Raw genomic sequence first — 23,437 nt, 5'->3', positions numbered from 1 at the left:
CAAATGCAACTTTGGAAAGATTCAAGTAACCCTGCAATAATTCAGTGACGAGGATCTGATGTTATGAACCTAACAACCTTTCTATAAGACCAGGGAGTTGATTGAAATATTTATCCAAGTCAGTTACCAAAATATCTCTCGATGCAGGCCATCCAGGTGGGCAGAGTGGCAATGCCCCATTTCTATGAAGGGGTGAGCTCAGTGCCCACTATCAGTTTCAAGTCAGCTGGTGATGATTCTGACTCAGAATTTGTCAGGAATCAGGTTTCAATCTGTGCTGCAAATGATTGGGCAGGGAGTTCAGCTTATTCTGAGCGGTTGCTATAATCTTCTGTATATCACTATACAGAAGAGATATTAGCTGTGGTTCAGTTAGGAGCACTCTCACCTCTGAGTCAGGGCATTCAGAGTTCAGGCCCTCCACTGTGACAGGAGCACAAATTTCTCAATTGGCTTCCAGAGCAATACCCAGAGGGTATCTAAGGGCTGTCCTTTTGCAGACGTAATGACCAATTAGCAAGTCAGCAGTTTTGAGGGTTACAATCTTGGGACTAGAGTGATCATTCAACATAAACAATAAAATCATTTGTGTTTCTTTTTGTTAAATTCTAGGGCAATCAAGGCACGCCTGGTCCAAAAGGGGATCCAGGTGACAGAGTAAGTGCAAGCTTCTGATTTGCTGCTGGTTGGTTTTGTTGTAGTACGTGGAAAGCCCTCTTTGGGCAGAGATCAGTTCACTTGCTATATCCACGACAGAATATGATCAAGTGCAGGAGAGAAGGATTCATCTCTTTGCTACAGATTATTGGTATCCACTATAGATGGTGAAAACTTTCCCAATGGTGAATACTTTCTACTGATAAAGAAAAGAGAGAATTTCATTTATATAGTGCCCTTTATAACCACTGGATATCACAAAATGACCAACAGCTAATTAAGTACTTTTGAAGTATTTGCTTGTTTTAGTAAAAATAAGTAGATACAAATGACCACATTTAGTTCTTTACTTAAGGTTAACTGGAAGGAGAAGGGGATCGGAGGAGCTGATGGCCTTGTTGTATTATTGCTGGACTGTTAATTCTGTTAAATTTCTGGGGACCCAAGTTCAAATCCTTTAATGCTGAATGGTGAAATTTGAATTCAATAAAAATCTGAAATTAAGAGTCTGATGAGGACCATGGAGCCATTGTCAATTGTCCTAAAAACTCATCTGGTTCACTAATGTCAATTAGGGAAGGAAACTGCTATCCTTACCTCAGCAGGACTACATGTAAGCCCAGACCCACGGCAATGTGGTTGATTCTTAACTGCCCTCTGGGCAATTAGGGATGGCAATAAACACTGGACGAGATAGTGATGCTATCATTCTATGAATGAATAAATAAAATGTATGATGTGTGTGATCAGTATTCCAATCAGTATTCCCTATTTTGTAAAGCTCTAAGCATTATATAGTCTGCATGACACTATATAGTCTGCATAAAGCCATTAGTGGATTGTAATACTAGCCCCTTTTTGAGATAATTGCAGACCATGTAGCAACTTGTGGTCAGGCATTGTGAAATTCTTTAACGAAGTGAACTCTAGCAATTTTTTTAAGCTTGGTTAGGTAGGGAAGTAACATTTGCCTTTTTAAGTCTTCATGATGGTTGGATTTCTATGCATGGATTCCTTCATAACCCAATATGGTAATGTGTTCTTATTGTTTCTGGTTCTCATCTTTCTCCATTATGCCTCCTGGTTTTTCTCTCCTTTTAGAGTTAGAATCTGGCTGGTATAGTTGTAAAAAAAGCCAAGAGGATTCCTTATAATGTGCTTAGACTTGCATGGATCATTTGCCAATCTTAGAATGAGAAATGAGGCTGAGCCATTCTGGAAAGTATACAGAGAGGAGGCTCTCGGCAATAGCAATCTCAACATATTAAGGGAAGGTGATAGCCTAGTGGTGGGAAGGTGATGTCCTAGTGGTATTATCATGAGACTATTAATTCAGAGTCCTAGATAATGTTCTGAGGGGTTAGATTCAAATCCAGCCACGGCAGATTGGGAATTTGAATTCAATGAAACAAAAATCTAGAATTAAGAATCTACTGATGATTATCAAATCACTGTGGATTGATGGAAAACCCCATATGTTTCACTAATGTCCTTGAGGAAAGGAAATCTGCCATCCTCACATGATCTGGTTGACATGTGACTCCAGACCCACAACAATGTGGTTGACTCTCAGTTGTCCTCTGAAATAGCCTAGCAAGCCACTCAGTTGTACCAATTATGGCACAATCTTAAATAAATGAAACCAGATGGATCACCTGGCATCGACCTAGACACCGGAAAAGACAACGGCAGAAACAACCCCGTTGACCCTGCAAAGTCCTCTTCATTAATATCTGGGGGCTAGTGCCAAAATTGGGACAGCTATCTCATGGACTAGTCAAGCAACAACCTGACATTGTCTGTAAGGTATGATTTTGTGAATATGACTATGTCCCAGATACCACCATCACCCACCTCTGCTGGGTCTGTCCTGTTGATGGGACAGCATATCTCCAGTGATACACAGTCAGAAGGGAGATTCCCTGGGAGTGCTCAACATTGACTCAGGATCCCAAGAAGTCTCAAGGCTTCAGATTAAATACAGGCAAGGAAATGTGCTGATTACCACATATCATCCTTGGCTGATGAATTGGTATTCCTCCATGTTGAACAACACTTAGAGGAAGCACTGAGGATGGCAAGTGCACAAAAGACATTCTGGGATGGTGATTTCAATATTCCCCACCAACAGTGACTCAGCAGCAGTATGACTGATCGAGCTGGTCGGGTCCTAAAGGACATAGCTGCTAGATTGAGTCTGCAGCATGTGCTGAGGGAACCAACAAGAGGGAAAAACATACTTGACTTCATCCTTACCAATCTGCTGCCTCAGAGGCAATAGACAATAGACAATAGGTGCAGGAGTAGGCCATTCTGCCCTTCGAGCCTGCACCACCATTCATTATGATCATGGCTGCTCATCCTCAATCAGTATCCTCTTCCTGCCTTACCTCCATAACCCTTGATTCCACTATCTTTGAGACCTCTATCCAACTCTTTCTTAAATGAATCCAGAGACTGGGCCTCCACTGCCCTCTGGGGCAGAGCATTCCACACAGCCACCACTCTCTGGGTGAAGAGGTTTCTCCTCATCTCTGTCCTAAATGGTCTACCCCGTATTTTTAAGCTGTGTCCTCTGGTTCGGCACTCACCCATCAGCGGAAACATGTTTCCTGCTGCCAGAGTGTCCAATCCTTTCATAATCTTATATGTCTCAATCAGATCCCCTCTCCAGTCTTCTAAACTCAAGGGTATACAAGCCCAGTCGCTTCAGTCTTTCAGTGTAAGGTAATCCTGCCATTCCAGGAATTTACCTCGTGAACCTACGCTGCACTCCCTCAATAGCCAGAATGTTTTTCCTCAAATTTGGAGACCAGAACTGCACACAGTACTCCAGGTGTGGTCTCACCAGAGCCCTGTACAGCTGCAGAAGCACCTCTTTGCTTCTATACTCAATTCCTCTTGTTATGAAGGCCAGCATGCTATTAGCCTTCTTCACTACCTGCTCTACCTGCATGCTTGCCTTCATTGACTGGTGTACAAGAACACCCAGATCTCTCTGTACTGCCCCTTTACCTAAATTGATTCCATTTAGGTAGTAATCTGCCTTCCTGTTCTTGCCACCAAAGTGGATAACCATACATTTATCCACATTAAACTACATCTGCCATGCATCTGCCCACTCACCTAACTTGTCCAGGTCACCCTGTAATCTCCTAACATCCTCCTCACATTTCACCCTGCCACCCAGCTTTGTATCATCAGCAAATTTGCTAATATTATTGCTGATACCATCTTCTGCAAAGGCTACGGGCCCTAACAACATTGCAATAATAGTCCTGAAGACTTGTGCTGCAGAACTTGCTGCTCCCCTAGCCACACTGTTCCAATATAGTTACAACACTGGCATCTGCCCGACAATATGGAAAATTGCCCAAGAATGTCCTGTGCGTAAAACACAGGACAAATCCAACTCATCCAGTTACTGTCCCATCATTCTACTATCAATCATCAGTAAAGTGATCAAAGATGTCATCAAGTATTATCAAGTAGCACTTGCTCAGCAACAACCTGCTCAGTGATGCCCAGTTTGGCTTTCACCAGAGCCGCTCAGATCCTGACCTCATTACAGCCTTGGTTCAAACTTGGACAAAACAGCTGAATTCCAGATGTGAGGTGACAGCAACAGCCCTTGACATCAAGGCTGCATTCCACTGAGTGTGGCATCAAGGAGCCCAAGCAAAACTGAAATCAATGGGTATCAGAGTAAACTCTCTGATGGCTGGAGTCATATCTGACACATAGGAAGATGGTCATGATTGTTGGAGGTCAGTCATCTCAGCTCCAGAACATCTCTGCAGGAATTCCTCAGGATACTGTCCTAGACCCAATCATCTTCAGCCGCTTCATCAATGATCTTCCCTCCATCATTAGGTCTGAAGTGGGAATGTTTGCTGATGATTGCATAATGTTCAGCACCATTCATAACTCCTCAGGAACTGAAGCAGTCTGTGCCAAATACAACAAGTTCTGGACAATATCCAGGCTTGGGCTGACTGGTGGCAAGTAACATTCGCGCCATACAAATGCTAGTCTATAACCATCACCAATAAGAGACAGTCTAACTATTACCCCTTGACATTTAGTGGTGTGACCATCACTTAACCCCCACTATCAATCCCACGGGAGTTATCATTGATCAAGAAGCTCAACTGGACTCACCACACAAACAGTTGCCACAAGAACAAGTCAGAGGCTGGGAATGCTGCGGCAAGTAACTTACCTCCTGACTTCCGAAAGCCTGTCCACCACCTACAAGGCCCAAGTTGGAAGTATGTTGGAATACTCCTCACTTGCCTGGATAAGCGTAGCCCCAACAGCACTCAAGCAGCTGGACACCATCAAGGACAAAGCAGCCCACTTGATTGGCACTACATCCACTCCCTCTACCACCGACGCTCATTAGATTAGATTACATTACAGTGTGGAAACAGGCCCTTCAGCCCAACAAATCCACACCGCCCCGCTGAAGCGCAACCCACCCATACCCCTACATTTACCCCTTACCTAACACTACAGACAATTTAGCATGGCCAATTCACCTGGCCTGCACATCTTTGGACTGTGGGAGGAAACTGGAGCACCCGGAGGAAACCCACGCAGACACGGGGAGAACGTGCAAACTCCACACAGTCAGTCGCCTGAGGCGGGAATTGAACCCGGGTCTCTAGCGCTGTGAGGCAGTAGTGCTAACCACTGTGCCACACTGCCGTTCAGCAGCAGCAGTGTGTACTATCTACAGGATGCACTGCAGAAATTCACCAAATGCTCATGCAGCATCTTCCAAACCTAAAAACACTTCTATCTAGCAGGACAAGGGCAGCAGATCCTCTCCAAGCTACTCACCATCCTGACTTGGAAATACATTGGTGTTCCTTCACTGTTGCTGGGTCAAAATCTTGGAATTCCCTCCCTAACGGCATTGTGGGTCAACCCCCAGCAGGTGGACGGCAGCGGTTCAAGAAAGTAGCTCACTGCCACCTTCTCAAGGGGCAATTAGGGACAGGCAATAAATGCCCAGCCAGCAATGCCTACATCCCACAAAATGAAAAAGTGAAAAAAGTTTCAAGATGAAGATTGAGAAAGGTTTAAGTAATGCAAAGATCAAACCAATAGAAAAAGGAGGGAAGAGAATGGAAGATAAACTAAAAAAGAATGATACAAACAGAAGAGTGGTGCAGATACTTTATTTGGTTAAAGTTTTGCACAAATTAATCAAACAATGCCAAACTAATCAACAGTAAAATACTATGAATTTATAAAGAAATTAGGGTAAAATTGAACTTCAATAAAGATGTAAACATTAGAAACAAGGGAAAGGATGACACTAGATGTCAAATATCAAATCAACAATCAGGAATGCAAAGTGAAACAATTAAATTAAACTGTCGAGGAAAGTAAAAATAAACAGTGCAGTATTCCACAACTCAGAAAGAACAGTACATGGACCAGGATGGGAATAGGGCCATGAGGTATTCATAACTAGTGACAATGAAGAGGCAGAAATATTGAGTAGTTTGTTAAAATTTCCAGAGAATCTGCTAACTTTTAAAAAGCATTTTCAGTGGTCTGTAGAAAGAATCACACAACAGGATTTTACATTTTCAAATTACTTTCCCTCAGTATTTACCAGAGAGAATAACCAATATAAAGGGTCATTAAGGAAGAAATAAAAAGAATGGAGACAATTGATAAACCAATGAAACTTGGAGGATAAAGCCCCTGATCTGATGGATGACATATACCTACATTAAAATATTAGAGAACATATAGTGTAGTCACCGATGCATACACATAATGGCCAAGTGGTATTTTTGCTTGATTAGTAATACAGAATTGGGAACCATTCTGAGGAAATTCTGCCAAAGTAGATGGTGGAATTTTCACTCAATAGATCTACAGCGATCAATTGTAGAGAACACCTAACTGCAAAAATTAATTGCACTAAACTACAATAATTTATCTCACCAAACTATAATAAATAATTATGCCAAGTTATAATGGCCCATTTTCTCTTGCTTTCTATCCTCTAATTCCTTCTCCTGTTTGAAGCATGAAACTTTATTCTCTTCTCCATATTCTACCACACTGTAGTTTGTCAGAATACTTTCACGTAGGTAATTATTGAACAAATCCTGATTATTTTACAATTTTCAGAGGCCTCTGGAAAGGCCTGAGTTGCTGAGTTCTCCTGCTGCCCTGTAAGAGCAGTTTTGCTTCATGAATATATTATGTTGTTCTATCTACAGGGCCAACCAGGCTTGCGTGGTGAGAGTGGCTACAGAGGTTTACCAGTAAGTTCATCTCATGTTAGAGTCAGTAACCAATACAAACAGAGTCTGGTACATTATTTCCCAGTTGGAATCAGCAAAAGGCAGTGTGTAGAGATGAAGAAGAGCATTGAGTTGAAGATAGGTCCTTGGGAAACTCATTCCTAATGAAGGGCTTTTGCCCAAAATGTCAATTTTCCTGCTCCTCAGATGCTGCCTGACCTGCTGTGCTTTTCCAGCACCACACTCTCAACTGTAATCTCCAGCATCTGCAGTCCTCACTTTCACCTTGGGGAACTCTGCAAGTGCCAGTTCCTGACTGTGAAAAGAGGCCATTACTGGAGGTACTTGGCCTACAGTCAGTGAGTGGAACCAAATGGGTGCAGTTCCCAGTGGCTGAATAATGGAGGAGAAACATTGGAGAAAGATACCATGGTAAACCATGTCAGAGCCTGCAGAAAGGAGGAGGAGGGGTAAAGCACCAGGCTGCCAGCTACCAATGTGTCATTAGTGACTCTAAATGATGCTCTATCAGTCAGTGTTCATACCACAGCATCAGCCCAGGACTGGCACTGCAATGATGTAAGTTCCTGATAGGGTTCTGTCTGCATTAACACTTGTTCGCCCAAAAATTGATCCCATCAGCTCAAACCATGGAAGAGACTGAAATGTGAGGTTTAATCAAATGCACATGTCACAAATTCACATTTCTGTGTCTACTACAAGAGTGTTTGTGTATGAATGTGTGTGTGTTTGTGTGTGGGTGGGGGGATGCTGATGATGGAGGTGTATGTCAGGCAGATGCTAAATGGTCCTGCAGATATGTCTTACCATTAATGCAGAATGCTCTGTAGGTCTGGCTTTTACAAATGCCTTTCGCACACGCTCATTCTGTGCCAATCAGTTTAATTGACCTGAATCTATCTGGGACACTGTAAAGCTGTGAGACATAATAAATTGTATGTCATCACCGTGAGGACCTGGTGCTAGTACCTCCCACCTGTCAATAGTCTTGGAAATTGAAACTTTTGAACGCTTTCACCCTGATGTAATGATTCTCATCTTTTATATAAATGATTATGTATCACTCTGAAATCCTTTTGAGAATTTCAATGAAGCAGGATTCCAGTAGCTTCTTTGAGGTGAGAGAATCCCAGACTCAGAGCCAATTGCAATATCAGAGATAGCTTCTCCCATTCACTGCCACAGAAGATAGGCACTATCCACAGCAGTCAGTTCCCTGGCACTGCCAGTCCATTGTTGGTCACCTCCCTGCCAACCACTCCTTCAGAAAAATCTGCTGTCCTTCCTCCAATATCCATCCACCCAAACCAATACTTGGACACATCCAAACTGCCCACTACATAGGAGTCTTCCCACAAGCTAGCAATATCCACCAACCTTAGATTAGTTGAACAAGCTATTCAGTCCCACTCTTGTGGAATAAATAATTGTACAAACTTAACAAATAGCAGCAAAGTAGACCCTTCAACCTATCAAGCCTCATCCACCATATAATATGATTATAGGCATCACCTCCATTTCCCCATATCTCTCAGTTCCTTGAGAGGTTAAAAATCTGTTGATGAGAAAGTGAGGTCTGCAGATGCTGGAGATCAGAGCTGAAACTGGCCCTTTGGCCCAACCAGTCCACACCGACCCTCCGAAGAGTAACCCACCCAGACCCATTTCCCTCTGACTAATGCACCTAACACTATGGGCAATTTAGCATGGCCAATTCACCTAACCTGCACGTCTTTGGACTGTGGGAGGAAACCAGAGCACCTGGAGGAAACCCACGCAGACAGTCACCCGAGGCTGGAATCGAACCTGGGACCTGGAGCTGTGAGGCAGCAGTGCTAACCACTGAGACACTGTGCCACCCCAAATATGAATGGCCCCTTATCCTGAGACTGTGACCCTCCATTCCACTCCTCCCCAATCCCCACTCACCACCCACCCCACCCACCCCCATCCCCACCCAAATTATGTTTTGGATTTCCCAGCCAATGGGAATGTATCCTGTCAATGCCTATGCTGTCAAGACCCATGAGAGTCCTGTACATTTTGATTTGATTTGTTATTGTCACATGTACCTAGGTACAGTGAAAAGTTTTGTTTTGCATGCAGTGCAGGCAGCCCATTCCATATAAAGTGAATTAAGGTAACAGAACGTAGTGAATAGGCGCACAGAGAGTGAGATCAACACTAAATTTAAAATTTGTGAGGTCCATTCATAACAGCAAGGAAGAAGCTGTCCTTCAATCTATTTGTATGTGTATGCAAACATTCATACCTTCTGCCCGACAGAAGAAGATGGAAGACAGTATAACCAAGGTGGGAGGGGTCTTTGATGATGTTGTTTGCTTTCCCGAGGCAGTGGGAAGTATAGGTGGAGTCAATAAATGGAAGGCTGGTTTTCGTGGTAGACCGGGCTGTGTTCACGACTCTCTGGAGTTGTTTGCAGTCTTGGGAAGAGCAGTTGCCATTCCACACTGTGGTGTCTCCAGATGGGATGCCTACTATGGTGCATCTATAAGGATTGGCAAGAGTCCTTATGGACATCTCAAATGTCCTTAGCCTCCTAAGCAAGTAAAGATATTGTTGTACATTTTTGTAGCTTGTTTGTTTCAATAAGATCAGCTGATTCTTTAAAATCGCAGAAAATATTGGCCCAATTTATTTATTTATCTTCTTATCACAGGTCCTGTCATCCCTGGGACCAGTTTAGGAATCATTGGTTCTGGTGTTGGCATTTGAAATAAGAATCTAGCCTACCAATAAGGTCACAGCTTCTCCACCCCCTTCTCATCCAGGTGAAACTTTCCAATCAGATTGTCTAACTGAAAGGATGTTATGCAGAGAAAGCAAAATTCAGAGATTTCTTTTTGACATTCTGGTCAACAGAAGGAGTGGTTAATGTGTGGAAAAACATGGAAGGGATGTGCAGAGGGAAATTTGGAATATTTGGACAAACTCTTCACTGATTGGAGCCACACCTAGAACATAGGAAGATGGTTGTGGTTGTTGGAGGTCAGTCATCTTAGCTCTAGGACATCTCTACAGGATTCGGAGATGCCGGTGTTGGACTGGGGTGTACAAAGTTAAAAATCACACAACACCAGGTTATAGTCCAACAGGTTTAATTGGAAGCACTAGCTTTCAGAGCATCACTCCTTCATCAAGTGGTTGTGGAGGACACAATTGTAAGGCACAGAATTTATAGCAAACATTTACAGTGTGATGTAACTGAAATTATACTTTGGAAAATACCTTGATTGCCTGTTGGAATACCATGATAGTTTCACTTCTTTCATGTGTAAATCATAAAACTTTTTTTAAAAAGTTCTATTCTCAGCAAGACAATATGTTGAATCTCTACAGGAGTTCCTCAAGGTGGTATCCTAGGCCCAACCATCTTCAGCTGCTTCATCAATTATCTTCCCTCCTTCATAAGGTCAGATCGAGGATGTTCACTGATGACTGCATAATGTTCAGCACTATTTGTGATTTCTCAGACATGAAGCAGTCCATGTTCAAACGTAACAGGATTTAACAGGATTTGAACTATATCGAGGCTTGAGCTGACAAGTGAGAAACAACGTTTGTATCACACAAATGCCGGGCAATGAACTTCTTCAACAAGAAAGAATTCAATGATATTACCATCACTGACTTCCCACTATCAGCATCCTAGGAGTTACCATTAACTGAAGACTCATCTGGTCTAGCCATATCAACACAATGGCTACTTCCGCCCCCGCAGCTGCTGTCATCACAACCACTTCCGACCCCACTGTCGCCACTCACCTGAACACTGCTGACACCGCCCCCTCTGGTATGGATCCCACTGTCACCACCTCCAGCCACTAACCCCCCCTTCCCTCCACCCCCCCCCCCGCCAACGCCCGGGGTGAGCATCACTTCCGTAAATGACGTCACCCCCCACCCGGTCTCCCCACTACCATTGCCCACTCCAGTCACAGTCTCTGCCCCCACTCCCAGCTCCAGCCCCACACCACCTCCTAGCTCCCAGCCCTGCTGAATTTTCACTATCCCCCCAGACCACCCCCTCGCTGAGGACGAACAATCAGTCCTCAGCAAAGGCCTTATCTTCATCCTCCTCCATTCATGGATCAACAAATTCAACATGCGTTGCGACGTTGAACACTTCTTCCGCCACCTCCACCTCCGACCTTACTTTTTCAATCAGGACTCCCACCCACCTTCCGAAGACCCCTTCACCCACTTGCAACACACCCCATCCATGTGGACACCCCGTGCTGGTCTGTTACCCGCCCTCGACCTCTTTATTTCCAACTGCCACTGGGACATTGACCGCCTCAACCTGTCCGCGCCCCCTCCCCACTCCAACCTCTCACCCTCACAACGCGCAATCCTCCACTCCAACCTCACCATCAAACCAGCAGACTGAGGATGGGGATGGGGAGGGGAGGGGGGTTGCGCTGGCACGGTGGTAGTTTGACACACTGACCTCTACACCGCTGAAGCCAGACGCCAACTTGGAAACACCTCCTCCCACTGCCCCCTTGACCATGACCTTACATCCCATCACCAAACCATCATCTCCCAGACCGTACACAACCTCATCACCTCAGGGGATCTCCCACCCACAGCTTCTGACCTCATAGTTCAGGAACCCCGCACCACCCAGTTCTACCTCCTACACAAGATCCACAAACCTGACTACCCCGGCTGACCCATTGTCTCAGCCTGCTCCTGCTTCACCAACTCATCTCCACATACCTCGATACTGTCCTATCCCCCCTGGTCCAGGAACTCCCCACATACATTCAGGAAAGGACACATGCCCTCCACCTCTTTCAAGAATTCTGTTTCCCTTGCCCCCAATGCCTCATCTTCACCATGGACATCCAGCCCCTATATACCTCCATCCGCCATGACAAGGGCCTCCAAGGCCTCCGTTTCTTCCTCTCCCGACGTCCCCACCAGTACCCTTCCACCGACACACTCATTCATTTGGCTGAACTGGTCCTCACCCTCAACAATTTCTTCTTCAAATCCTCCCACTTCCTCAGCCCCAGCTGGGCCCCAGCTACGCCTGTCTCTTTGTTGGCTACGTAGAACAGTCCATCTTCCATAGTTACACTGGCACCACTCCCCACCTCTTCCTCCGCTGCGCTGGTGACTGCATCAGCACCACCTCATGCTCCTACCAGGAGGTTGAACAGTTTATCAACTTCATCAACACATTCCATCCCGACCTTAAATTCACCTGGACCGTTTCAGACACCTCCCTCTCTTCCTGGACCTCTCCATCTCCATCAGCGGTGACTGACTCAACACTGACATTTTCTACAAACCCACCAACTCCCACAGCTACCTGGATTACACCTCCTCCCACCCTGCCTCCTGTAAAAATGCTATCCCGTATTCCCAATTCCTCTGCCTCCACCACATCTGCTCCCAGGAGAACCAGTTCAACCACAGAACACACCAGATGACCTGCTTCTTGATAGACTGCAATTTCCCCTCTCACATGGTTGATGATGTCCTCAAGCACACCTCATCCACTTCCTGCACCTCTGCCCTCCAATCCCACACTTCCACCCGCAACAAGGACAGAGCCCCCTGGGCCTCACCAACCTCCATATACATTGCATCATCTGCCGGCATTTCCACCACCTCCAAATGGACCCCACTACCAGGGATATATTTCCCTCCCCACCCCTTTCCGCTTTCCGTAAAGACTGTCCCCTCCACAACTACTTTTTCAAGTCCATGCCCCCCAACCAGCCAACTTTCCCTCCTGGCACCTTGCCCTGCCACCACAGAAATAGCAAAACCTGCACCCGAACCTCCCCCCCAAGCCCCCACCTCCATCCAAGGCCCCAAAGGAACCTTCCACATCCATCAAAGTTTCACCTGCACTTCCACAAATATCATTTACTGTATCCGTTGCTCCTCTACATTGGGAAGACAGGACGCCCACTCACAGAGCACTTCAGAGAACATCTCTGGGGCACCCGCACTAACCAACCCCATCACCCCAAGGCCAAACACTTCGATTCCCCCTCTCACTCCGCCGAGAACATGCAGGTCCGGGGGGCCCATCCACTGCCACTCCCTCACCATCATATACCTGGAGGAAGAATGCCTCATTTTCCGCCTCGGGACCCTCCAATCCCAGGGCATCAATGTGGACTTCCCCTCATTCCCCGTCCCCCCCACCTTACCCCAGTTCCAATCTTCCAGCTAAGCACCATCCTCATGACCTATCCCACCTGTCCATCTTCCTTCCTACCTATCTACTCAACCCTCCCCTCCGACCTATCACCTTTACCCCAACCTCTATCCACCTGGTTGCACTCTCAGCTACCTTCTCCCTAGCCCCACCCCCCCTCCCATTTATCTCTCCATCCCCGAGGCTCCCAGCCTCACTTCTGATGAAGGGCTCTGGCCCGAAACGTCAATTCTTCTGTTTCTCAGGTGCTGCCTGACCTGCTGTGCTTTTCCAGCAACACACTCTCGACAATAAATGGGTAATGCCCTCTTTCTAACAAGGAATTTTAAAATTTAAGGGCAACCACCTACAAACCACTTTTCAGACAATTTAATGAATCAGGAGAAAGCAGAAGGGGGTTTCCTGTAAAAGCCCCTTTGTATGTGTGAACATCACTGTGGCTGCACCTGTTCCTGTGATTTAACTACTGTTGGCTGATTCATACCTCTTTCCTTATTAGGGTGAACCAGGACAGAAAGGAGAATGCTGTGACAAAGACTCAGAGGTGAGGATTTTCATTCATTTTGATTCTTATTTGCTATTCACTCATGGGATGGACTTTGTGCCTGTTTATTGCCCATCCTTCATGGCCCAAAGGGCTGTTCAGAGTTTAACCACATCGCTGTAAGCCTGGGATCACATGTTGGCCAGACCAGAGGTAAGGATGGCAGATATCCTTCCCTGAAGAATATTAGTGAATTAGATAGGTTTTCCAGCAATTGAATTGTCACCTTTTAATTCCAGATTTTTATTGAATTTAAATCTGTCGTAATGGGATTCAAACACAGGTCTCCAGATTCTGAATTATTAGTCCAGTGACATTATCACTACACCACTATCTCTCCCAACGAGAGAAAAGATTGGAACTCTGTTAAACAACCCTCGTCCATACCAGTAGAATGAACTGACCATGTTGCTGTGTGAGGTTTCCAATCAGTGTCCTATTAATAGTGACGATACTATGAACATCTATGTGTCATGTAGAATCCCTAGAGTGTGGACGCAGGTCATTCGGCCCATCAAGTCCACACCGAGACTCTGAAGAGCATCCCCCCAGACCCACCTTGCTACCCTGTCCCTGTAACCCTTCATTTCCCATGACCCTAGCCTACACACCCCTGGATACTATGGGACTTTTAGCATGGCCAATTCACCTGACCTGCATATCTTTGGATTGTGGGAGGAAACTGGAGTTCCCGGGGGAAACCCATGCAGATATGGGGGGAATGAGCAAACTCCACACAGGCAGTTGCCCAAGAGTCCCTGATGCTGAGGCAGCAGTGGTCTCATACACCATCTGACTGGGATCACTTGAAGCATGATACTCTATTGAAAACGTGCTGCATTGTTGTAACCTCTTATCCTTGATGTTAAGGGCAGAATCATATAGGGCGCTGTGCAATGTGGAGTATGATGGGATTTTTAACAGAATTCAATAAGTCTGCCAAAGCTAATTTCGACGATAGGGGCATCTTGCTGCAGGTTTTGCAGAGTGGCATGGCAAGCATGAGACATAAATGGGAGAGAAACATTGAAAACTGTATTATCATGAGTCAGGGTACATTAAAAACTAAGATCATGATAAATTATCCCAGCCATAAACAACACTGATGTATTTACATCAATAGCTTGTTAAACAATATTAAAACATCTGTAAAAAAAAAGAGCAGCACAGTGGCTCAGTGGTCAGCACTGCTGCCTCACAGTGTCAGGGATCCAGGTTCGATCCCAGCCTCGGGTGACTGTCTGCGTGGAGTTTGCACATTCTACCTGGGTGCTCCGGTTTCCTCCCACAATCCAAAAGATGTGCAGGTCAGGTGAATTGGCCATGCTAAACTGCCCATAGTGTTAGGTGCATTGGTCAGGGGTAAATATAGAGTAGGGGAATTGGTCTGAATGGGTTACTCTTCAGAGGGTCGTGTGGACTTGTTGGGCTGAAGGGCCTGTTTCCATACTGTAGGGAATCTAATCTAATCAAAGTTTCTCACTGGACAGCAGTAAGTCCCCATTCAGAAAGGATTATTGTTGTTAAACACCAATTGATGGTCCTATTCACTTCAAAGCACAATCCATGGGCACCATCCGCATGGGCCTGTCATCTATGGGCATTGGCATCTGCCAACCCCTCACTGCTGTCATGGAATCTCTCCCAACCACGTGGTTACCCAGCAACATGACCACTGTTGCCAAGTGACTGGCACCTGCTAGTGGATGAACAATTTGTTTCAGCAAATTCAGCTAGAATACAAAAGGATCAAAATGCAAAATACGTATGAAAGTAATTCTAATTGATGTACTCAGCTGAGGTGTAGACAAAGTAGGATGCACACCGATAAAAAGCTCCTGAGACAATAAGTGCTGCATGCTTATCCACAAAAACCAACATTACTGTTTTAGATTAGATTAGATTACTTAGATTAGATTAGATTAGATTACAGTGTGGAAACAGGCCCCTCGGCCCAACAAGTCCACACCGACCCGCCGAAGCGCAACCCACCCATACCCCTACATTTACCCCTTTACCTAACACTACGGGCAATTTAGTATGGCCAATTCACCTGACCCTGCACATCTTTGGACTGTGGGAGGAAACCGGAGCACCCGGAGGAAACCCACACAGACACGGGGAGAATGTGCAAACTCCACACAGTCAGTCGCCTGAGTCGGGAATTGAACCCGGGTCTCTGGCGCTGTGAGGCAGCAGTGCTAACCACTGTGCCACCGTGCCGCCCACAACTGTTGGTGTGACAAAACTGACAACTTTCAGAAAATTGAACCCACAGTCTATTCATACTTCCCTTCCCTCACTACGTCCTTTTTTTGCACAGGGAGAGGCAGTTGAGCAGCTTCGGGAGGCTTTGAAGATAATAGCTGAACGAGTTTTGATTTTGGAACACATGATCAAAATCCATGGTGAGTAAGCTGAAAGATAAATAGTCAAAGGATCAAATGTTCCAATCATACTGGATCCACTTAGATCCTTTGAAGGAGAATCAGTGGCATGGCTCGTCTACAGATTTCAATTTGTTATTACATATGGTAAAGAGAAAATGATTAACTCAATATTGAATTAAATTGAAATTGGGCACATTTCCTAATCATTTTACCACCCATTTTCAGCAGGTGAAACACACCACTTTTATTTTTATATCAAACCACTTTCTTTTAAAAAAAAAGGTCATGACAAAGATATATCCCAGTGAGAAGATAATTTCAATGAAGAGGATAAACCAACCTCAGTTAACTGGGAAGGCTCGGGATAGTATTGGATTGAAACGGAAAACATACAGCATGGTGAAGATTAGTGGCAAACCAGATTGGGAAAGAAACCACACATTAGGCAACTTTAATGAGATAAGAGCCTGTGGTGTTGGGATAGTATATTAGAAGGGACAGAGGATTGTCTAAATAATAGAAGATGAAGGAAGGATAAGGAGGGACATTTTTAGGGTAGCAACTTGTAACTAGTTGAGTGGCAGAGAGGTCAGTGCTGGGGTCACAATTATTTATGACTTGAGTGTGATAAAGGAATGTACTATTGCCAAGTTTGCAGATGACACAAAAATAGGTAGGAAGGCAAGTAGTGAGGATGCAAAGAGTCTATAGAGGCATATGAATGAGGTTAAATGAATAAGCAAAAACTTGGCAGATGGAATATAATGTAGGAAAATGTGAGTGTATGCACTTTGGCAGGAAGATAAAGGAGCTGAATATTATTTAAGTTGGAAAAAAACTGTAGAAACATGCAACACCAAGGGATTTGGAAGTCTCGTCCATGAATCACAAAAGCTAGCATCCAAGCTCAGTGGGTAATCGGGAAGACAAATAGAAAGTTGGTCTGTATTTCAAATAAGATGAATTATAAAAATAAGGAGATCTTCCTAAAACTTTACATGGCAATAGTCAGACCATACCTGGGGTGCAGTGAACAGTTTTGGTCCCCTTATCTAAGGAAAGATACGGTGACCTTGGAGCCAGTACAGAGATGTTTCACTGATCCCTGGGTTTGGGGGGTAGGAGAGGTTAAATAGGTTGGACTTGTACTCAAGTTTAGAAGAATGAGAGGAAACCCTATATTCAAAGCTGAGATCGACTGATTTTTAATCAGTAAGGGAATCAAGGTTTATGGGCAAAAGGCAGGAAAGTGGAGTTGAGGATTATCAGATCAGCCACAATCTCATTGAATGGTGTCCTGGACTCGATGGGCTGAATGGTCTACTTCTGCTCCTCTATCTTATGGTACTATTGTTGTGTGGAACTGATCAGCTTTGTCTTAACTCAATGCCATTTTTCCAGATGGTTCCGCAACACTGGAGTCTGGGTCAGGTTTTGAAACATTACCTCCAAATGTAAAGATCAAGAGGGAAGGACAGCTATATCGTACACTCTCTGCACTGCTGGCTGACAAGGGACGTAAACACAAATAGAGGCAGCCACCATCTGAACGGGACGCCTGGCAAACACAGGCTGAAGAAACCACCGCAAATGTTTATTAAAGGTGCAGCATGGGTTGGCCTAGATTGGCTTGATACCTCTTCCCCCCATACTGCCCCTCCTCCCACACTCCCACACTGGGTTTGACACTCCGCCAGTGACCCAAAGGGACAGCCCCTCTCGTCCCAGCGACCCAGTTTGACACAAAAAGTGTGGTGCTGGAAAAGCGCAGCAGGTCAGGCAGCATCCAAGGAATTCCTGATGAAGGGCTTAAGCCCAAAATATCAACTCTCCTGCTCCTCGAATGCTGCCTAACCTGCTGTGCTTTTCCAGCGCCACACCTTTCAACTCTGACTCTCCAGCATCTGTAGTCCTCACCTTCTCTCACCCAGTTTGACACCCAACTCTCCCCAGTCCTCCAGGGACCTGGTTTGATGCATTTAAGGAAGGCAATGGCCTAGGGGCATTATCACTGCACTCATAATCCGGAGACCCAGGTCATGTTCTGGGGACCCCAGGTTTGAATCCTGCCATGGCAGATGGTGGCTTTCAATTCGGTAAAAAAATTAAGTGTCCAATCCATTGTTGACTGTTGGAAAAACCCATCTGGTTCACTAATGTCCTTTCAGGATGGAAATCTGCCAACCTTACCTGGACATGTGACTCCAGAGCACATCAATGTGGTTGACTTTTAACTGGCCTAGCCAATGACACCCTCATCTCGTGATTGAAGAAATCATGCCCCTGCTCAATGACCCAGTTTGACACCACTCCCCCCTATCCCCGCCCATGACCCTGTTATTCATGGAATAATGAAAGTTAATACAGAGCAGATGCCAGAAACAAAAACAGGGAATGCTTTCAATTCTTAGTAGCTGACCTATAGAGAGTGCAGGGAATATACATTTCATCAAACATTTCAGTCTTAATCATGGTTGTGCATTGAAACATCTGCCAACAGATTGCATTCTCTGATTTGCCATTTTAGCCTAACTGCTCTATCAAATTCCAAACACCGTCTATCAAACGAAAAGTTTTCCAGAATCACAAATCTGTAAGTAGTCTGGTTTCAGGAAGATGGCAGCAATGTTCTGTAGATAAACAATACTGTAAGCTGGTAATCTTCAATGTAACATCTCCTGTATTGAAGGCATGTACCAATCGTATTTTAACTTTCTTTGCTTTGTAATTAAACATATTTAGATGATGAGGCTTGACTGGTGGAGATCAGAAATACTCTGACCACCGTGTTTTCAATTACCTTCACATTTCACTTAAATACTAAAATAAAGCCTCAAATGTCTTCCAAGAGAATTCTCATTCCCTGTCCGGCTGGTGAAAGCACACACTATATAATCACTACATTGTGGAAGCAGGCCATTCAGCACATCAAGTCCACACTGACCCTCTGAACAGCATCTCACCGACTCTCACCCATTTCCCATGGCTAAAGCACAGAGCCTGCATATTCCTGGATACAATGCAGCATGGCCAATCCATTTCACCTGCACATGTTTGGACTGTGGGAGGAAACCAGACTACCTGGAGGAAACCCATGCAGACACGGGGTGAATGTGCAAACTCCACACAGACCTGGGTTCAACCTGGATCCCTGGCACTGAGGCAGCAGTGCTAACCACTGAGCCACTGTGCCACCTACATAGTGTGATGTGTAGGTTTGAGGGTGAGTTATAGCATGAGGTTGACTGAATCAAAGATTGCTTTCCAGAGATTATAACTCTTCAGAAATCACTGACAGATCATGTATGCGATGTGAGTAATATTCTCACAACCATCAACCTCTCAGGTGCCTGTTTAACCAATAATGGCAGAGAGCAGTCCACAAGTAGTTGAAGTCAAATAATCAGACTTAAATTCAAATCATTAAATAGATGTCACACGCAACATGTGCTTGCAACATTTTGGGCAAAGTTTCCAATTTTCCAAATCCATTAAAAGTGGGTTTGTGTTTCCTCATGTCATGATAATATCCACATCTCTGGTAACCTGAATTCATAGAACATAGAACATAGAAAAATACAGCGCAGTACAGGCCCTTTGGCCCTCGATGTTGCGCCGATCCAAGCCCACCTAACCTACACTAGCCCAATATCCTCCATATGCCTATCCAATGCCCGTTTAAATGCCCATAAAGAGGGAGAGTCCACCACTGCTACTGGCAGGGTATTCCATGAACTCACGACTCACTGAGTAAAGAATCTACCCCTAACATCTGTCCTATGCCTACCACCCCTTAATTTAAAGCTATGCCCCCTCGTAATAGCTGACTCCATACGTGGAAAAAGGTTCTCATTGTCAACCCTATCTAAACCCTTAATCATCTTGTACACCTCTATCAAGTCACCCCTAAACCTTCTTTTCTCCAATGAAAACAGCCCCAAGTGCCTCAGCCTTTCCTCATATGATCTTCCTACCATACCAGGCAACATCCTGGTAAACCTCCTCTGCACCCGTTCCAGTGCCTCCATATCCTTCCTATAATATGGCGACCAAAACTGCACACAATACTCCAGATGCGGCCGCACCAGAGTCTTATACAACTGCAACATGACCTCAGGGCTCCGGAACTCAATTCCTCTAACAATAAAAGCCAGTACGCCATATGCCTTCTTCACCGCACTATTTACCTTGGTGGCAACTTTCAGAGATCTATGTACATGGACACCAAGATCCCTCTGCTCATCCACACTACTAAGTATCCGACCATTAGCCCAGTACCCCATCTTTTTGTTACACTTGCCAAAGTGAATCACCTCACACTTATCTACATTGAACTCCATTTGCCACCTTTCTGTCCAGCTCTGCAATTTATCTATATCCCGCTGTAACCTGCCACATCCTTCCTCACTGTCAACAACTCCACCGACTTTCGTATCATCCGCAAACTTGCTCACCCAACCTTCTAGTCCCTCCTCCAGGTCATTTATAAAAATGACAAACAGCAACGGTCCAAAAACAGATCCTTACGGAACACCGCTAGTAACTGCACTCCAAGATGAACCTTTGCCATCAACTACTACCCTCTGTCTTCTTCCAGCCAGCCAATTCCTAATCCAAACCTCCAACTCACCCTCAATGCCATTCCTCCATATTTTTTGCAGTAGCCTACCATGGGGAACCTTATCAAACGCCTTACTAAAATCCATATACACCACATCTACCGCTTTACCCTCGTCTCCCTCCTTAGTCACCTTCTCAAAGAATTCAATAAGGTTTGTGAGGCACGACCTGCCCTTCACAAAACCATGCTGACTATCCTTGATCACATTATTCCTATCCAGATGTTCATAAATCCTATCCCTTACAATTCTCTCTAAGACTTTGCCCACAACAGAAGTGAGACTCACCGGCCTATAGTTACAAGGGTTATCCCTACTCCCGAGTCGTGAGTTCATGGAATGCCCTGCCAGTAGCAGTGGTGGACTCTACCTCATTATGGGCATTTAAGCGGGCATTGGATAGGCATATGGAGGATAGTGGGCTAGTGTAGGTTAGGTGGGCTTGGATCGGCGCAACATCGAGGGCCGAAGGGCCTGTATTGCGCTGTATTCTTCTATGTTCTATGTTCTATGTTCTATCCTCCAGTCTACTGGCACTATTCCTGTAGACAACGAGGACATAAAAGTCAAGGCCAATCTCACAAACCTGCAATCTCCTCCCTTGCTTCCCAGAGAATCATAGGATAAATGCCATCAGGCCCAGGAAACTTATCTATTTTCACCCTTTCCAGAATTTCCAACACCTCTTCCCTACATACCTCAAAGCCGTCCATTCTAATTAATTGTGATTCAATATTCACATCGGCAACAATGTCCTGTTCCTGATTGAATACTGACGAAAAGTATTCATTCAGTGTCTCCCCAATCTCTTCAGCCTCCACACGCAACTTCCCACTACTATCCTTGACTGGACCTATTCCTACCCTAGTCATTCTTTTATTCCTGACATACCTATAGAAAGCCTTTGGGTTTTCCCTAATCCTACCAAGTAAGGACTTTTCATGTCCCCTCCTTGTTGTTCTTAGCTCTCTCTTCAGATCCTTCCTGGCTACCTTATAACTCTCAATCGCCCCAATTGAACCTTCACGCCTCATCTTTACATAGGCCGCCCTCGTCCATTTAACAAGGGATTCCAATTCCTTATTAAGCCACGCTCCCTCACACGACCCTTTCCTCCCTGCCTGAACTTTCAATACAATCTCTGACCCCAAATGTAACTAAACGGAACTGTGGCCTGCAAATAACTTAGAATCAGCAAATTCCATATGAGTGTTCGAGAGCTGCAGTTCCCTGTAAAAGGTAGCATGGACAGAAATGTTGATTTAACATGATTGTCATTGAGATGGTTGTACTGCAGAAAACACCTCATTAACTGTGTCAATGGCTGCAGTGAAGTGCAGCGTAAGGAGGAGCCATTTTCTCACATTCCAAGTCACAAATAAGTGTCTCTGCAGATAAGGGAGTATCTGGACAGCTTACCTCGAGTGTATTTGTCCCAACCTTGCTTACCTTTCTCATCCTCTTTCTCTGCATTATACTGGGTGGGGACTCACCCATACTATGGCCATTTTCAAAATGAGATATGTACCAAGTATATCATCAAAAAAATTCCTAATTAAAATCAGTTCAAAACAGAAGTTGGAAGCTGGCACATATGTGTGCTGAATGGCCTCCTCCTTACTGTAACTTTTAGGAGTTGTTTGAAAGCTTGAGGCTAGTCTGATAAATACTGAATAGGTGTCATCCCAAAAAGTACCCTCGTGAGAATCTGTGGAAATTGCTAATGTGATCTGAAGCAGCGTATGCAGTAGATGAACGCATTATAATCTCGTCTGTTCTCAGCTGGGATCTCTAGCATCCACAGCATGGCCTGAATGTATGTGGTAGACAGTTAACAACTATCCAAAGGAAGCTTCTTTGGACACACCAAGGTTTGTTCTGTCAGTGATGGCGACCAGGAAATGTTACTAATTATTCTCAAACTTAGGATAAAATTGTGACTAATAATTCCTCGTCGATGGAGAATTTGAGGTTCCGGTCTTGTCCAGAATGGGCCAACATAATGAGAATGCTGCACCTTTAAACTGATTTTTCTATTGAAATCAGAACAGTCAGATATTTGGAAGGATGTTTCGTGATCATTTGGAATATTGTTGGTTTGCTGTAAGTAATATTGTTTGTCTTTTCTTAATGAAAACAGGTGTTATATCACAATGACTGCTTATATACAAGTTCATAAATACTGTAACAGCAGGGGTGTACTTTATAAATTTAATATATATGTTACGTTAGAGATGTAGCTTTTACAATAGACTCATGCATTTTAACTTTCTATAAAAGTAGCTCAGATTTTTTAGGTGTAATTTAAAATCAATCAAACATGCTCTGGCCCTCCTGGACCATCAGGCTGTTCTCTTTTAGAGGGAGAGAGACAACTGGTGGTTGTTTAACCTGAGGGTCACCATACCTCAGGCAAGGGGAGAGGCTGAGAAGGAGAGTCCTTCATGGTAACCTCAGGAATTGAAACCATGTTACTGGCATCACTTACCAGAGCCCAGCCAACTTAGCTAACCAACATCTTGGAGGTGCCAATCCAACATGTGTCTGATCTTGCAACTTCAATATCACCTGCAAATCTGTGTTGGCAAACACAGAAACTATCTGCAGGCTGTAAAGGTGGCACATGGAGTTAAGTTTAGCCATTGTCTCATCACCAAACACTCCATCATTAAGTTAGTGCATTTAGTGGGATGCCAGAATGAGACAAAGAACGTGATCTAGTGGTATTTCAC

The 23,437-nt window shown here is 44.7% G+C and overlaps 1 protein-coding gene across 4 annotated transcripts in view; it reads left to right on the top strand.

Annotated features, from left to right (window-relative positions):
• The window catches only part of LOC122563844 (collagen alpha-1(XXVI) chain-like), a 325,474-nt gene extending 305,821 nt beyond the window's left edge, over positions 1-19,653 (top strand). For all 4 annotated transcript variants that reach the window (XM_087977065.1, XM_087977067.1, XM_087977066.1 and 1 more), the window contains 5 exons: positions 613-657; positions 6,906-6,950; positions 13,652-13,696; positions 16,020-16,104; positions 17,488-19,653. In XM_087977065.1, the coding sequence (XP_087833191.1) occupies positions 613-657; positions 6,906-6,950; positions 13,652-13,696; positions 16,020-16,104; positions 17,488-17,618 (351 nt within the window). In that variant the 3' untranslated portion in view covers positions 17,619-19,653. The remainder of the gene's footprint in view (positions 1-612; positions 658-6,905; positions 6,951-13,651; positions 13,697-16,019; positions 16,105-17,487) is intronic.
• The last annotated feature ends 3,784 nt before the right edge of the window (positions 19,654-23,437 follow it).

The sequence above is a fragment of the Chiloscyllium plagiosum genome, unplaced genomic scaffold (assembly GCF_037043375.1).
Source record: "Chiloscyllium plagiosum isolate Xiang-an unplaced genomic scaffold, Cpla_swu_hap1 HiC_scaffold_31, whole genome shotgun sequence".
Classification (NCBI taxonomy): domain Eukaryota; kingdom Metazoa; phylum Chordata; class Chondrichthyes; order Orectolobiformes; family Hemiscylliidae; genus Chiloscyllium; species Chiloscyllium plagiosum.
This window is presented reverse-complemented; position numbering and strand designations above follow the sequence as displayed.